At 30.7% G+C, this 18136-nt stretch overlaps 2 protein-coding genes and 1 long non-coding RNA gene across 5 annotated transcripts; 1 reads left to right on the plus strand and 2 right to left on the minus strand.

Moving 5' to 3' along the window:
• Nucleotides 1-1613: 1613 nt before the first annotated feature.
• On the plus strand, nt 1614-2854 carry LOC100790825 (uncharacterized). Its single transcript, XM_003529972.4, has one exon. It carries the CDS (start codon nt 2051-2053, stop codon nt 2783-2785), a length of 735 nt encoding a protein of 244 aa, XP_003530020.1. The 5' UTR covers nt 1614-2050; the 3' UTR covers nt 2786-2854.
• A 4400-nt stretch (nt 2855-7254) lies between these two features.
• Nucleotides 7255-9110, minus strand: LOC106799439 (uncharacterized). Of its 2 annotated transcripts, XR_001389145.3 has the most exons (3): nt 8597-9025; nt 8152-8460; nt 7255-7467 (listed from the first exon to the last, which is right to left on the minus strand). It is a non-coding gene; the product is annotated as an uncharacterized lncRNA (long non-coding RNA). The 2 variants fall into 2 exon arrangements; XR_001389144.3 differs by having other exon boundaries at nt 7255-8460; nt 8597-9110.
• Nucleotides 9111-13399: 4289 nt separating this feature from the next.
• On the minus strand, nt 13400-15721 carry LOC100805289 (uncharacterized). Of its 2 annotated transcripts, NM_001254230.2 has the most exons (3): nt 14820-15694; nt 13766-13838; nt 13400-13657 (listed from the first exon to the last, which is right to left on the minus strand). In NM_001254230.2, the coding sequence occupies exons 1-2, from the start codon at nt 15342-15344 to the stop codon at nt 13767-13769; spliced, it is 597 nt and encodes a 198-aa protein (NP_001241159.1). In that variant the 5' UTR covers nt 15345-15694; the 3' UTR covers nt 13400-13657; nt 13766. The 2 variants fall into 2 exon arrangements, with proteins under 2 accessions (NP_001241159.1, XP_025984853.1); XM_026129068.2 differs by having other exon boundaries at nt 13421-13838; nt 14820-15721.
• Nucleotides 15722-18136: the final 2415 nt, after the last annotated feature.

The following is an 18136-nucleotide window of genomic DNA, read 5'->3' on the forward strand; positions in this document are numbered from 1 at the left end:
AGTGCCCTTTTAATCTTTAGGCTAAAAAAATTAAAAATGTCTCTGTCATTTATTTATCAGACCAAGTCACCAAGTAAAAGGGGATAGATAGCATGTCACGTAAACTTACAATACTCTTTAATATTCATTAATTAAGGTGGCGTCAATTGTCAAACTACACTTCAATGTGACATTTTCAGAAATAGGAAGATTGTAGATTCATTTTAATTTTCTTTCCGGTCCTATACCTATAAGTTTTGTAGTTAGGTGGTAATAAGGTACTATTGAGTGGACTAGCACCTTACATCTTATACTTTTAGCAGAGTTGATCCTTGTCAAGTTCATCATCATGTGAAATTTGTAAAGATAGTAATAATCGTACCTAATGAAGACGAAGAGTGGCCAATTGTAACATTTTTGCAGTACTAACCCTCCACTATTTGTTGAATATATTGGTAGGCAGATGGGAAGTTCTTTTATGGCATCTGCTTCCTAGTAATAGGAGATCCAGCTTTCAATGATTTTGAACTAGGGGAAGTTTATTAATTAATTAATTGATTTCCTTGGAACTTTAATTTGATCATGCTTCAATAAATCAAGCAGATTTTTGTTTACTTTCTAAGATAACGATAATACTTGTTGCCTTAAAACTGATGATAAGATGTAAGAGAAAAGAATCAGGATTATATTGTTGGGGTTGAGTTTCTCATTTTCTTACATACTTTTCAAAACCCATGTTCCGTCTTTTCCTTTTTAATCACATCATCAATCTTATTTCTTATTTTCTCTCTTTTTCCTTTTACTCATCTCTTGCCTTATTAAGGGATGTGTGTCAAACATTATTGGATAGGAAAATGATGAACCTTTACCCCATTTTTGGAGTGTATGAGTCAACGGAAGAGACATAAGAAAAACTAATGAAGAGAAAAAAAAATGATAGATGTAATAAATGATGTGAGGCGAAATAAAGAGAAAGATAAGAATAAAAATGAGATAATAATAATAATAATAACTCAATTGGATATGAATATGTTCATTAGTTTTATTGGAACCTCGTACTTGAGACACATGATTTACAGGCTTCTAAATTGATTGATCAGTGGCAAGAAGAGCAGAATTTTATGAAAACTACGAATCACCCTACCGTATATGTACAATTTAACTGTAGGGAAATTAACCCAAAAAGTATTGCAGTCCGATTCACCCAAATCATTTGATTATTTTAATTCATTTTTAATTTTGTTATACAAAATGGTCATGGGAAAAAGTGTACTATTTTTATCAACATGTGCTTAAGAAATCATTCTCATATATAAGAAACAAAATTAGATGAAAGATCAATATAATCTTGATTGAAATGTGTATTTGGCAGTACCTTTCTCTCTAATTGATTTTTGTTATTATGATTGTTTAAATTAGAGATTAGAGATGAGACAATGTCCCTTTATCTTTATATAATATGATATGATAGGGGAAAAGAACAAAAGGTTTAATCAGTAGTTAGGATGACAACACCCAAAAAAGTCTATATCTTATAGAACAAGTCTTGATGGTTGGCTGTTTTATAGACAAAGACTCCAAACATTATTCCTTCAAATCAGCAGAATTAGATTGTGATTGAGTCACTTTCCTCTAATCAAGCATCACCTTTACTGATTTTATAGAGTGCAACATTTTTTACAACAACTTATCACATAACATTTTCTCTTTTAAATCATATGCTTTGTCTTGCTCCTATGTTTCTACTCTCCAACAGTAATAGACAAAATCCTCAATTTTTTCTTTAAAAGAAGAACATTAAATCTCCTTTGATCTTCCAATTCTCACAGAATCTCTCTTCACCTCGAAAATTGAATAAATGCTTATACACCCTCTCTTTTTTATCTTCTTATATCTGAAAGATTATGAAAAGATTTTTTTCTGTTCCTTTGTCTTCAAAACTTCTGAATCAAAAGCAACCTCATATTTTCAATCCTTAAAGCCATATTATTTTTCTGTTCACCTTTGAATTCTTTCATTTTCCCACTTTTGTTTTCATCCTTTTGTGTCTGTGGAAGGAACCTGTGTGGTTATGTGCTCAGAAACAGGTCCTCCCCGTCTCTCTTTCTCCCATGATCTCTCTGAACTACAAGTTTTACCAATGAAACAAGGTGTTCCTTGTAGTGACACACTGTTGCATGACTCAAATTCTGACTTTGAGTTCAGCACAAGCACCTGCCTTGAGTTCGAATCATCTTCAGCAGATGAACTCTTCTCTAATGGGGTGATCCTTCCAATTCAGATGCAAGACAAAACCACAGCTAGAAAACTCACTCATCATGTGAAATATCCTCACACAAAACTTCCTCCTCGTCCGTGTGCCTCAAGTGTTGACAAAGTGAAGAAAGAAACCATTAGAGAACTCCTAGATGTGAATCCTGATCATGAGAAGAAGCCTCATTCCAAATCCTTTTGGGGATTCAATAGAAGTAAAAGTCTCAATTGTGATACAAAGAAGAACTTGGTATGCTCTATACCTCTTTTGTCAAGAAGCAACTCAACAGGTTCAGTGGCAAATCCGAAGAGAGTGAGTTCAAACAAGCATCCATCAGCAGCTAAATCATCATCATATTCGTTTTCTACCTTAAATATGTATCCCATGCAAAAATCTCCTTCAGGTAAGAGTTATGGAGGGTCTTATCCCAAAGGCCTTAGGATTAATCCTGTCTTGAACGTACCAACACCTTGTGTTTCAAAGGGAAGTGCACATCTGTTTGGTTTGGGTTCATTTTTACGTGTTGGGAAGGTTAAGAAGAGCAAGAAATGATTTGTTCATATTCTATCATCATCATCATGTCATGAATTCATCTTGGTTCAATTTCATAATCATTGTTTGCTATTGATCAGACAAAGAAAGTGAGAATTAATAAAGTCTAGTACTCTAGTTACTAATTAGCATGGTAATCAATGGAATTGATTAAGCTATACGAAAGATTGAAGATAATGATTATTAGTATTAGAAATTAAAAGACTATTGTAACAGATTATGGATCTTCTGAATGCATGTCCATGCACATAAAAGGGTCCACCTTGGGAGACAGAACAACGGGAATCCATCTTTAGTGTTTTGTCCCATTTTGTTTTCTTCTGTGATTCCTACCAATTCCTAAATATAGAACCTTGTGCCTTTTGGTACTTATTTAGATAAGCACTGGTTTTTATTTTATGAGTAATATTGCCCCGTCTATTTAACTAATATTTTGTCTCCAATTGCATAAATATAACAAGTAAGGTGTCAGTTTCATGGGCAAACAAACAAATCATTGATGAAACCTTGTGGAAATTTTGGTATATGAATTAGCTTTTCCCTTACTTAACCTACCTAATCATGGACCATCCTTTGGTTTATCTTAAAAGACATTAGGCACATGTAGTCTTAAGAGTTGATGTGTTTCACATAGAAATATATTGAACCGTCCCAGTTTCTTGTGTTGTGTATTGGACAGGCAGAATTTGTGTCCATAAATGCTTGGTTTCCAATTTCCAAATGGAGAGGTTTCATAAGTTTCTCTAGTAGTTGAACTTCTAATGAATTTTGTTTCACATTAGAAAGCTTAAAGTAAATTAAGTAATGTCAAGTTTCACTAATGCACTTTTATAATTCCTGGTGGTTTACACACCACTTTCGAAATCATATAAATTAATTTACTAATACAAGAAACTTCTATTCATTTACTTTTCTTTTCCATGATGTGCGGGGTTTTGCATTGGCGCAATAATTACCAACATTGATCAAGTTAGGCTTTTTGTGATGATTTTTTTTGGAGGGTACATTTGTAAAGGAATTTGAAGTCAGCGGATTATGGCATTCATGATTATATTAGGTAGTCCTAAACAAAGTGAATTATTGGGATCGTGAATAATAAATGTTCTTCAAAGCCCGAATGAATTTTCAGTGCAAGGTTGGAAAAGATTAATCAAATTGTGAGTGAGGAAAAATGAGAGGATTGCACGCAAATCTTCAGTTAACTATCAATCTTGTAATTCAATTGGGTAGAGGTTGACATTCACTTTAAGTACGAAAATCAATAGGGATTGCTCATAGATATAACGATAATTTGGTCTAAAAATTTCAATATTTGGAATTTACATTGATTCCAATTAACCTGAATTGAGCTAGGAAAATTCACTCAAGAACCAAAGTTAAATAGATAAATAGTGATAACAAAACGTTTTTAAGATTGCTCTTAATTTAAAATTGATAATCTCTATTCCTCCAAAATTTTATTACTCAAAATACACTTACTCCAACATTTTTCTAAAATAATTATCAATGCTATTTTTAGTGATTTAATAAATTAATTAAATTTTTTATGACAAAAATAATGTTCTTCATTTAATTAATTTATTTGATCATAAAATGTTTTTAAGATAAATAATTAGTGATTGTACGATAAAACATATATATTTTAGTTTAACTTAAATTTAGTATGCATAATATAATATTAGCAAAAATTTATTTAATAGTTTGATTACAAGACTTAATCATAGTATTATAATGGTGATTCCCTCACAAATCAATTAATAAATTATTTTTCAGTAATTTTTTAAACAATTGGTTTGAAATTCAATGAATCACCATAGCGTGTAGATTAATTAGTGTGAACTATTTTAGTTTAATCAATTGTTTCAAGTTTAGTCTCAAGAGGAAGTGTTTGTCATCCCTAATGATACTATTCAATTTGAATATGACTCTTTCCTATAAAAGATATTTGTATAGCCTATAAATAAATAATTTTAATCACTAAAAATCAAATCATTGTTCAGACATTAAATGTTATTTTGTTGAACTTAGAGATAAAAATTATACTCAACTCAATTACTTATATTAATGGATAAGGTATTTACCTATTAAATAGGGTTGGATCAGGGTATAAGTGACTAGTGGCGGATCCAAGACCCTAAATTAGTGGGGGTAAATTATAAAAAATAAAATTAGTGAGTTCAATTATATAATATAAATAAAATAAAATATAAAAATATAAAATTTTATTTACAAATTTGATAAATTTTAAAAAATGAGGGGGTGCAAGTACACCCCCTCATTTGAACGTAGGTCCGCCACTGCAAGTGACTATTAAACAAAATATGGATATGTGTGGGTATAGGTACTATTTGAAATACTTTATGGTTAGGAATTGGAATATCCTTAACGGTATGTTGCAAGAGGGAAACAAATAAGATGGATGAAAATATAGAAGAAAAAAATAGTATGAATAATTGTAGGTGAGAAATAGGGTAGAAATAAGGAATGTTTAGTTTGAGAGGAATAAAAAAGAAGAACACAACAGACAAATATGAGAAAGAATAAAAAAAATTACAAGATAATCAATTGTTAGGAAATTGAAAATTGATTTTGGTTTTTGAAAATCAATTAATTTATTGTTTGCAGATTTAAATGTTAGTAAACACTCTCAGTATTTGTAGACATGTTGTTACATATTTTACTTGTTCTAATATCATTTTAGATTATGGATGTTGATCAAATCCAATCTCATAAAACTATTTTGTAAAGTGAGAATTGTTTCTCACTTACGTATACTATTTCGATTTTATTACTAATTGATGTGAGACTAAATCTCCCTTAAGGCCGCAACTAAGACCATCACCAAAAGAGGTCACAATTAAAGCATACAAAGATATTCATTAGAAATTTAATTATATAATAATTATATATTCACATATAAATATCAAATTCACATTTTAGATAGGGGTGCCAAAATCGGCAGTCTGATCCACACGAGTTGGTTCGCTAAGGGCTAAAACTTAAACGGGTTGAGTAAGACTGACTCAATTTTAAATGAGTCACAAAAATTATAGCCCAACTTGGCCACCACGGGTTGGTGGGTTGGCTCACCAAATTTTTTATAATAAAAAAAATCCAAAAATAAAATTTAAAAATTAAAAACATTTTTTCTCTATTTTTTATATTTTTAAAAGTAACATTTTTTTCAACCAAAGGCATTCTAATGATTTAAATAGAAATACAAACAACAAACAAAAATCTTAAATAACCATTTAACACTAATGCAAAAAGAGGTTTCTACATCAATTCTACGACATATTCAAAGATATTTTGAATCGTCTATGTAGTCAACATCGTAGAAAGTAAAAAATTTTACGATGGTTCATAAAAAACCCATTTTAGAAAAATTACATATTCTAAGACGGTTCTCAAAAAAATAACCTTATTAGAATTATCACATTCTAAGACGATTTTCAATGAAAACTGTATTAGAATGTATTTTTAAAAAAATATATAAAAATGGGGAATTCTAAGATGGTTTGTCAAATAACCGTTTCAGAATATCTTTTTAAAAAAAGAAAAAATAAATTTAAAATTTTAAGATAGTTTTCCAAAAAACTATCTTAGAATATCTATCATTTAAGATGATTCTCGAAAAAAAATCATTTTAGAATGTTTTTTATAAAAAAAAATTAAAATAATTTTAAGATTTTAAGACGGTTATGTAGATATTCTAAGATGATTTTTGAGAGAATCATCTTAAAATGTCTTTTTTTATATAAAAAAAAAATTTGAAAACCCAGTTAGTACTTTTGATTTTCTACCGGGATAGAATATGTTTTTTTAGGACATTCATCTGGTCCTCATCTCATGGTCTCTTCAAGAAGTCTTCCACCATCCATCCCAAGAATGCAAATGGAACAAAGCTTAATTCTATTCACAAGTTTGTTTCTAATCTAGCTTTTTTTTAAAATATCTATATCAAAAAAGAATTTCAATCAATTTTTACAAAAAATTATAAAAAATTTCAATAATCTTGCATCACAATTTAAGTTTTTTATATAATTTAAATTATTTATTGTAAATTCAAAATATAGTTTATATATTGAAAGACATACATTTGTTATGAATTTTAATCATAATATAATTTATATATTAAAAATATTCATTTTTAATAAATTCTAATTATATAAAAATAATATCCTATTAAATACTAGTTAAATATTATTCCTTAATCCACTAACGTTAGTTTAGTTTCCAAAAGGTTAATTTCACACTATTAATTATTACACCAATTTTAATTTGTTATTTTTTTTAACAAATCATATATGCTATTTGTTTTATGAGTACATATCATATACATTACGATGGATCCTAGTTTATTTCCCTAACTTTATGTAATTTCAAATTTCAAAATTAACACGCACACGCTAAGCATACCATGGTACACAATGTATGAAACTAAGTTCTAAAGACGATATAGCCATATAAAAACTTCAACACTCACTTCAAAATATTCTATTAGCAAATGTTGTTTGGTTCTTTGGGTAACCTCAGATGGTAATACTTCCTTCAATGTATCCACCTATTTTTCTTCCAGCAAATACATCCACAAGTGTTGTCAAAATTCCTGGTCTAAAAGCACCACTAACATCTTGCAGTAGTTGAAGTTGATCTTTATTGATTCATTGACTCCTCATTTCCTGATGTAATAGAAGTCAAAAAAACAAAATCAGAAGATTTACTATGAAGAAAAAAATAGGCTTGAATTAAATTTATCTTTTTCTAACAATTTTGATAAACATATAAGAGCATTGAATTTTTCAAGAATAATTTACATGGCCTTAAGAGTTGAACAAGAGATTTTATATTTATTCTGTTATGTATTCAAGAAAGCTAAGCTCTCGTGAATTCAAAGAGGTGGTTAACATGATTGATTGATGCTACAACACCAAACATCTAGGGACAGATAGAACATCTGCAAGAAGGAAATTTTTGTAATCATAACATGCCAGTGTAAGGAAAGCATATGCGAAAGCTGACATATCTACATAATAGCTAATATGATTGAATGCAAGTGAAAGAGGTTGAAATGGTAGAATCATTCCCTTTCTTGGTTCTTGGTTCAAAGAACTGGCCATTTCTGAAGATTCTTTCACTGCCATGTTTGTATCATCCTTAAAAGCAATAATGTGGAAAACACTTGACAAGTGAATGCCAAAATCCAACAAATAACCATCCTCCCATTTTATTTTACTTTTCCCCTCACAGTTGTTACAGTTTGGGTTTGGATCTTATTGAAATTATCCCTCAGTTGCTCGATGGTGTGATCTCCAGCACAAGGAGTGGAGAGAGTTAGTGGTAATGCAATATGAGAGTAAAGCTACCTATTGGAAGCTCTTTACAGTTTTGTCGATGCTACGCTCGACTTCAGGCAATTTCTTGGGCACGCCGACAATAACGACCAGTTTGGGCACACCCAAATCGAACATGGCGTTGCAACTCAAACCTTTGTTTCTTCATCGACCATTCACTGCTACCCTTGCTGAATTGAACAACTTGGGTGTGCCGAAACACAAAGATGAAGAGGATCTCACACTAATAGCGCCTCTCATAACTGAACTCTGAAATTGAAACGCAGCTCATCATCATCATCGTCTCCATCTCCTCCGCTTCCTCTACCTTTACCTCTGCGTCTGTGGCTAAGATATTTTAGATTTTTTTATAACCTAACACCGTTAAGGCATTAGCCCCAAAAATAAAATAAAAAAAAAAAGTAAAAGATGAATACAAAATAGTATAAGACGATTTTTATTGGGCAAAGAGAGGCACCGTGGAGAAACAAAGAGTCAAGAGTCACCAGTACTCAGACTGCGCTGATAGGCTGCTTGAGACGGTGTCGTTTCTGTTGAAAACCATGGATGATTTTTGGAACGGGAATGGCAACGTCAGTGAGGCAGAGGCGGCATTGGAGGCCATGAAATCAAAAAAGGAAGAGATGCAAAAAGAGACTAACGGGAGGCTTTACCCGACGCTGAAGGAGGGAGAGGAAGGCGCTGTGGAAACAGTCCAGGAAGGCAAATATAGTGACGAAGGAGAAGGCGAATATGGCAAAGAAGGAGAAGGAGAATGCACTCTTAACCCTAGTTGACATTTCAATTCGATGACTATGCCTTTGCCATCTTTGAAGATTTTTAACAAAGGATTGAGGAGACAAAGACGGTTTTCTTTAAAAAATCATAGTTGAACACTTTTAAGACAGATTTTAATAAAGCAGTCTTTGAACACTCGTATTAAGATGATTTTTATAAAATCGCAGTTGTATGTTTCCTATCATTTATAAAATTATCACCGTTTGATATTTTAAAATGGTTTTTGAAAATAGTCTTAGAATGTGTGTGGTAAAAAATTATTTTTGTAGTAGTGTAAGCATCTAATAAAATTATGAAAATAACCATTCAAATTAAATATCTCAATTCTAAAATATATAAAATACCATTCAAAAGTCTTAAAATCCTAAAGTTTTAAATCCAAATATTAGTCTTAGTGATAGTTCAACAACATCATAATACCAACTTGTTAAGACAACATAACCAATCTATTATTAATTTATTATTTTGTATTAGCTATTCCTGATTTTTTTTCTTTGCTCGTGCTATTTACACATCGGTTTTACTAAGTATACCCTCATACCCCTCCTTTCCACCTCTCAAGTATCCATTACACCCTTTCTCTTATAGAAGTACACTCCTTTTGCTTTCTGGAAATGTCTTTCTATATTTCATATATCTATTCCAGAAATGTATCTCCAGAATTATGATTCATAGTTCTAGGGGTATACTTCCAAAATAGTTATATATTTTTTAATAAAATATTACTTAAGAATTAAAATGGTTGATGAGAAACAAAAGAAAAGATGATAAATGCTTATACCCATGTTTGTTAATTTTATTTTCATCCTATCATTAGTATTCTTTAAATTCTATCTCAAATCTTATTTTCATCTTATTTTTATTATTCTTTAAATCCTAATTTTAAACTATTTTCATCATATATTCATTATATAATACTGCATTTTTATCATTATTTCATATAATATTTTACATTTTCTTTCATCTAGTACTGCATTTCAAGGTACATTGAAACACAGTGTCACATGAAGGAAAATGAAAAATATTGTATAAAATAATGATGAAAAATGGTATTATATAATGAATATATGGTGAAGATAACTTTAAAATTATAGTTTAAAGAATAATAAAGATAAGACGAAAATAAGATTTTAAATAGGATTTAAAGAACATTAATGATAGGATGAAAATAAAATTAACAAACATGAGTTTAAGATAAACGTTTATAATCTTTTTTATATATTTCTTGTCAACCATTTTAATTCTTTAAGTGATATTTTATTGAAAAATATAGACTTATTCCGAAAGTATATCTCCAATACTGTGAATCATAGTTCCAGAAATACATTTCTAGAATAGATATATGTAATTCTGGAAAGACATTTCCAAAAAGCAAAAGGAGTGTACTTCTTTATGAAAAACGGTGAAGGGTATGAGGGTGTACTTAGGAAACTGGTGTAAATATCAAAATTCCTTCTTCACTTGATTGATTAAAAAAGAGGCACAAATCAAAGCAACAAAGGCTCCAAAATTAGTGGCCCGACACGATAGATAAAAGGGAATTGCTATATCCAGTTCCTCTTTTTGCTAATACACTCCCATTTTAATTTTTATTTTCAAAAGTACCCCTAATAAATACACTCCCTGTACCATGACATCATCATCATCCAACCTACGAGCCCTTTTTTCCTCTTGCCTCAAAGTCACCTGTTTGAGTCTGGTGTGATGATTCCTATTCCATTTTAGATAGGTTTGGAACCTTGGTGTACAAAGGGACTGTTTCTGTTGTTATTGATTTAAAAATGGGCTGTTAGCATCAAAGTTATACAACTCATCGACAACACCATCAGAATGATGGCATGAGGCATAACTCAATTTGGCTTGTTTCAAAGGAGCAGTCAACAGTGATCAAAGCTTGCAAAAAGCTTCAAGGAGTGTATTCCCTGGCTTGGTCACGGGTAGGAGAAGCAAGAATGTTGTGGCTTTTGCCTTTGAAATGTGAGGAGCACTTGGTTTGATGGAAACCACGTACAGAGAGGGGGGTGTAGCTGGGAGAATCCTCCTTCGATGATCATAGGGTGTGTATTTTATTGGATATTATTGGAAAAATAAAATAAAAAGGAAAGTGTATTAGTAGGAAGGGAGTGTAAATAGAAATAACCCAAATAAAATCATAAAATCCACCAATTCATATATTGACCCGGTCGAGGTAGTAGTTCAATGGTCCAACTGATAGATCAATAATTGATCCGGTTTAATCCGATATATATTAAAAAATTCAAAAATACATATACATCTATTATATATAAGCTAACATTATTTGAGTTAGAAATGTTCATTTATACTCTAAAATCTAAAATAACAATTAATAATATGAGATATCAAAACGATGTCGTAAAGATGATCTATTTTTATTTTTGTAAAACTGATTTTGTCGGACCAGTTCAACCGAGATTTGGTGACCTAATCTATTGGGTTTGACTGGGTCATTTCAAGTCAATTGCGTGACATATCCAACAATGGAATCGGCCCGGTTAGACCATCAGGTCCCAGTTGGACCGGTCCAATCGGCCGTGCCTAACCGGATTTCACAAGTAGGCTAGTGGGACTATGAAACTCATCAGCATATCCTCAATTAACTCGTAAGTTAAAGAAAGCAGAAGAACCCTTGTACTGGATGATTGAATAAGCTGTTTTTAAAATAAATAAAAAATAAAAAAGTTTACCGAGTGAACTTTTAAAAAGGAAAACGATTATTTACTTAATGAGATAAAAAAGAATGGCACCTATTTAGAGTGTTTGATTGAAAAATAGGATTATGGTGTGAAAATTAGAGTAAGTACCTTTCCAATTACGTAAACTTTCTTAACTAAACCAAGCAGTGGGTCATTATGATAATTGTTGATCCTTTAAGAGATCTAACTTTCCTGTAAATGGAATGTGGCCTCTAACAAATATGCAATGTCTGAAAAATAAGCATGTTGAACTAACTGTTATCTTCGGCTTAAAGACTAGCTTTGTAGGTTCATAGACTCATAGTAGTAGAATCCTCAAGAGATATACCACTTTTCGGTTTATCCATGGCCCAATTGGTTTAAAGACTAGACAGATATTTGCTCATCATTTTTGTTTTACATTTTTTTTTACTTTTATTCCAATGCAAATATAATATAGAGCCGACATGTCAATGGTCCTACTAGGAACCATTCCCTGTAGAGGGAATTTGATGTACAAAAGTAAAACGAAAAAAAGATCCAATAATTAATCATTACTGTTAATTGAATAGTATAAAACCTGTCAGATGCTGCCTAATTTGGACGGCCACAAACACAATTATTTCTCAACAACCCATTTTGGCAAGTTCAATGCCAACTAGGACAATCCAATGCTTGCTGATATTTGACATCACAGTATAGGTACAGGAGATCAATATGGAATGAAAAATGCTACACAAGAACTCTGATCACTAGCAGGTACTTGAATTGCTAGATAGTGAGAGTGAAAAAGGCTGTGTAACATGCCAATGACAACAGAATTCAAGAATTATCATAGCCACAGTTGCAACTGCAACAGGCATATTATTTGACCTGGAATGAACTCACACCTAGGTGAGCAAAATATTGAGCAAGTTTATGAATGGCAGCATAATCACAGCAAGTATTTTTTTGAACAAAATTTCAACTATTTTCGTGAGTTAAACAACTTGTGCAAATTTTACCTGTCCCTTCTTGGGGCAACTGGTCTTACCTCTGATGGAAAGGACCCTCTTAAATCACTTTAACAATGGCATTGCTTTCCAAATTTAAACAGTCACAGATGTTACTATTACAACTAATTTTTTCATTCATTTCATTTATTTGTTCTGGAGTTGCATTTGGCTTCAATATTGTCACAAACTTTTGTGCTAGGTTTTGTGGAAAGAATAGGAACTTTAGCAACAGAAGTGGACAAGTTTTGGGAGATACATTACAAATCTTTCAGTTGGCATTTTTTGTAAGTTTGTAACTGATGAAGTCAATCAAACCATTGTTTCCCTCCCTTTATTTCATAAAATACGAAGGAGAGAGGATTACCTTTCACCATATTTCTTTCAAGAAAGTCACGCCATTGCATTAATATGCATATTATTTTAGCAGCAAGTCACTGTTGCATGCTAAGGAAATCTCTGTATGCCAAATTTTCTCTATCATTATACCTTTTAAAACTAGTACCACATCCAACTTCCCATAGTACTATATTAATAGTAGGTTAAATGAATTCTAATATTGGAGATCTTAGATTCATGAAGCAGATTCACGTAGTGCCTACAGAAAGAATGGCTCAATAAATTTTATCACCAACACCATTCAAGATTCTGCTAAAGAGAATATCGAATTTGCTCTGTGATGGGTGAACAAATGACATCTCCAAATTTTGTGCAACATCGGAAGATTTACTACAATACAACAAAGGGACTGTTTACTATCTTAACAAGTAATGCGGGGTTAAATAAACAATTGAGAAATTAAATGGTGAACAGATGATCTTCAAAGAAATGCACAAAAGAACGTTGATTCATAGAATCTGCAAGCTACAACATTCAGACAAGTACAACTAATTGCAAAATTCCAAAATTTCATGATTATTGAATTAAACCTTTGATTTACATAGATGATTTGGAATTTACCATTATTTATGTCACAACACATAGAAAGTCAGCAAGCAAAAATAAATGGGGGATCCATTCAGAGTCACAATCAGTGTTTGCCATTCATTTCAGCCCCTGCACAGCATAACCATTGACCACTCATGAATTCTAGTTAAAGAGCAAATTGAAATTCACAGTTGCTGTTACACAGATAGAGAAAGAAAAGCTATCACCAAAATTCACCTCACTCAGGAACATCAGCCACTTTGTAGGATTCTGCAGTGATCTCAGCCAGCCATAAACCAGGAAAAAGTGTCTGCAATAAATTGAACCAAAAAAACAATGTGAGAAGAGCAAAATGACAACACTGAAAAAAAACCTAATTGAAATACACTAACAATATAAAGATTTTTTAAGTTATAATTCAATCACAAATAGCTATGGTAGGTTCGCTGACTATTATAATAACTAGTAACTTCCTTAAAACTCAGGTTTTCTACATTATCATTTAACCACAGATTGGTAAGTGTTCTGGACCAGCCTTCAACGGTTCAACCTACTGCCTTCCTCCGCTCCACCGCCTTACATGTTGGCCACGAAAGCCAGATTCAGGACATTGTTAAGTCTTGGATTCAGGAGTGACATTGAAGCAAGTTCGTCTTCTTTGGCCGACCTTTCTGGCCAACATGTGTCTTACCGAGGACCCCAAACTGACCTCGACCTATTCACGCATCTTGTGTGCAGCCTAACCGTCTTGTCACGTGGCCCCCGTAATTTGCGGTAACTGTCTAAGCTTTTACCGTGCACTCGGCATGTATGCCACGCCTTCATGTTTGCATCTAACCATTCATTCTCACTCTCCTCTTACGGTTTCGGACTTGAGCATCAAAGTTCTTGCAGGTAGAAACACCCAAGCTGGTGAGTTCCTCCTAGCACCGCCAACCGGAAACCACATTGGTTGGTGTCCAACCAGCTAGCAAACAGTGAATTTACCGCCTTTTATAATAATTACCTTAAAAGTCAGGTCTTTTATAACATCATGATATCATCCAAATACCCAGATTGCCATGTATAGTAAATTTGTTGACTATTCTAATAAAACTACCTTAAAAGTCATCTCAAGAATGAATAATGATCGGTAGGCAGCATAGAACTTATTAAACTGAAAATGCATGAGCATGACAATTAAACTAAAAAAATCCAGAAACCATGAGAACCTAAAACAAGATATATATGATTTCAATTCATAAATCAACAATGGAACCTCGAAAGCATTAAATTACTTAGAACTACTTACATTCAACTGCCTCTGCACAATCCTGGGCCTCTTCTTGGGCCTTCTGGGGGGCCTAGCTCCGAGCAGGGCCCAGAAATCCTGCTCCACCTCCTCCTTAGAGAGAGAAACAGAGAACTTAACTTTCTCATTATTATTATTCCCCGCCACCACCACCACCTTCTTCTTCTCCTTCACCGGCGGCGAAGAACACCTCGTGTCGAAAAGCCTTCGCTCCTCTTCGTTGTTCTGTGGCGGCGCCTTGCACGCAGCTCTTCTCGTCCTCAAATTCCAAGGCATCATCGCATTATTCGCGCCACCAGCAGCACCACCGGCAGCAGCAGCTTCTTCTTCTCTGAGACCCCCCACCTCGTCGATTTTACGCTTGTTGGTGATTCGAACGGCGTCGTTCTGAGGCGCGTGGAATCTGGAGGATCGGCGATGATCGAGGTCGGCGTTGACGCAGCGAAGTAACCGTTGGGTGCCCCATTTCAAACAGGGCAAGGAGAAGTTGTGCAGTGGCTTCGATCTTTCGGGGCCCGTGGCCATCGACGAAACAATGATCACACACTAAGAGAAAAGGAAGAAGAAAGAAGAAAAAAAGCAGTGAACTTTTCGATTCCTCGTTGAATTTTTCTTATGATCGTGTGTGAAGTTTTGTGGGTTTCTTTTTTTTTTTTCCTCTTTGTGTGGTGTGCTTTGTGGGGTTTGGTTGATGAAGGAATGAATTGAATTTGCAGAGTTTTTTTCGATTTGAGAGAGAATGGAGAATGGTTTGTTGTGTTATGTATGCATTATGAAAGGGAGGAAGAATGACATAGACAAACACAACACAGACAAGAGAGAGAGGCTCAGACCACCGGATTCAGATTAACGTTCGCTAACCATAATTCTTTTTCATTTAACCATTTATTTCATCTGCAATTTTTTTTTTTCACGTTCAATGTAGCAAGAATGTCGATTAATAAATAGATAACTTTTATTATAATTTATTGAATTATTTCATATGGATTTTTAAAAAAAAAATAGTAAACTTATAAAATTGATATAAGATCCATTTGAGGATGACTCCTTTGTTTATTGTGTTTATAGATTATGATAGTGTTTTATATCAATAGGATATGATAAAAAAAATCCCCACTGTCCGTGTTATGTAATATATTAAAGGTTTAGTATTATTTCATAATTTTTATATTTTTATTTCTTATAATTTAAAATAAAAGTGGTTTTTTTAGTTCTTATAGTTTATATTTTAAATATTTTTTAATCTATGTAATTTAAAAATATTTTTGTTTAGAATTTATAGTTTATATTTTAATTCTCCATACTATAAAGACTAAAAGAGAATTAAAATATAAATTAAAGGATTAAAAATATTATTTTTAAATTATAAGGATTAAAAAAGTAACAATCATGAAATGATAGAAATCAAATAAGTAATTTAACTTATATTAAATATTAAAATAACTATAAAAAATAAAAATATATTTTAATTTACATATAATTTAATATGTTATATATATATATATATATATATATATATATATATAATAACTTTGACACCTAAATTTAAATTATATTTAATTAAATTATTATTATTATTCAAATATGTTTAAAGAAAATATTTTAATAATAACATAAATTTAAAAAAACTTATATAATTTGTTTAAAATTTTAATAAAAAGTAATTGAATAAATAAAATATAATTTTTTAAAATCTAGTTAAAATTATAATGTTTTTCTAAGTTTCATAATTTGTAAAAATAAATTAAAATTATTTTATTTAACGTCCGCTTCGCCTAAATACTTTTTTTTATTATTTCATCTGCAAATTTTTTTGATTGTCAATGTGGCAAGAATGTGGATTAATAAATAGATAGTTTTTATTATAATTTATGGAGGAAGTATGTTAATGATATTAAATTATTTTTTTATGAATTTTTTTTTAAAAAAATAATAGACTTACACGGTTAATCTAAGGTCCATTTAAGGATAAGTATTGTATTTTGTTGTAATTTATTGTTGTTACATCAATAGAAGAATATGATAGTGCTGTATTATTTTATATCAACATGAAATAAACTTCTCTCTCTGTAATATATTAAATATTGAAACAACTATAAAATATATAATTATATTGTAATTACATAAAATTTAATATGTTATGTAGTGTATATATATATATAATAAATTTTACACATGAATTTAAATAATAGTAAATTAAAATATTATAAATTAAATTATTATTATTATTCAAATTTCTTGTAAATAAAAATATTTGAATAATAATTAAAGTTTTTAAAAAATATATAATTTTTTTAATTTTAATATAAATTAATCAGAAAATAAAATATAATTTTGTATAATTTAGTTACAATTATAGCATTTTTCTAGGTTTCATAGTTTGTAAAACTAATTTTATTTTGGAAAGTTAAATGTAATTTTTATGAAATAATAACTTTTTCATTTAAACATAATTTATATTATATATCCTATTGTTATCCGATACATATCAAATATTGGATATGATTAAAGTTTATCAAATTATGTTCTTATTTTACTCTCATATTCTATACTATCTTGACCCAAATAAATTCTATTGATGCATGCTTTTTAAAATAATTGTCATAAAAATAACTAAAGTGACCATATAGAAAAAAAATTAGATTATAAATGAATGCATTATTCATTCATATTTTTAACTTTTAATATTGTGATTTTTATCTTGGAAATATTTGTTATCATTTCCTTTTCTTTATTATTTTTTAGGTGTGTCATGTGTGAAAAGGGTTAGTTAAAAATTAATTGGTTCAGGTTTAGAAATTGGCTGTCTATGTAATTGTTATTATAAAAAAATGTTTTTAAAATAAAAGAGTGAGATTTTTATTTTTCCATAGTTATTTAGGTATTAGGCCCGGGAAAACAAACAGAAAAGAATTGAAAAATATAGAATTATTTTCTACTTTTGAGCATGATGTAGCGTCGATGCTAAGGTTTCGCCATTTTTTAAAATCTTTTATTGTCCAAAGGTTCCGTGGATTGAGTTATACTATGTTTGGTTGTTTTTGGACTTTTAAGATGAGGGACAGTAAACTTTGTATATTTAAATAATAAATTTTAAAACAATTAATTTTGATATAACTCATACGAAATTTGTATATTTTTTATAAATAAAAAATATTTATTATTAAAAAATTTAATGTATTAATAAATTAAAAAAAAACATATTTAAAAAAAATAAAAAAACACTTATGGATCATGTAATCCGTATGAGTTAACTCATACGGATTAAATAATTCCTATGAGTTAACACATATGGATCACGTAATCTATAAGTGTTT

The sequence above is a fragment of the Glycine max genome, chromosome 7 (genome assembly GCF_000004515.6).
Source record: "Glycine max cultivar Williams 82 chromosome 7, Glycine_max_v4.0, whole genome shotgun sequence".
Lineage (NCBI taxonomy): Eukaryota > Viridiplantae > Streptophyta > Magnoliopsida > Fabales > Fabaceae > Glycine > Glycine max.

Bases quoted from the DNA above. Each gene is read 5' to 3' on its own strand.
- LOC100790825 (XM_003529972.4), top strand. From the start codon at position 2,051: ATGTGCTCAGAAACAGGTCCTCCCCGTCTCTCTTTCTCCCATGATCTC.
- LOC100805289 (NM_001254230.2), bottom strand. From the start codon at position 15,344: ATGGCCACGGGCCCCGAAAGATCGAAGCCACTGCACAACTTCTCCTTG. The intron at 13,839-14,819 runs GTAAGTAGTTCT...AATTTATTGCAG, and splicing joins TTGTGCAGAGGCAGTTGAAT to ACACTTTTTCCTGGTTTATG.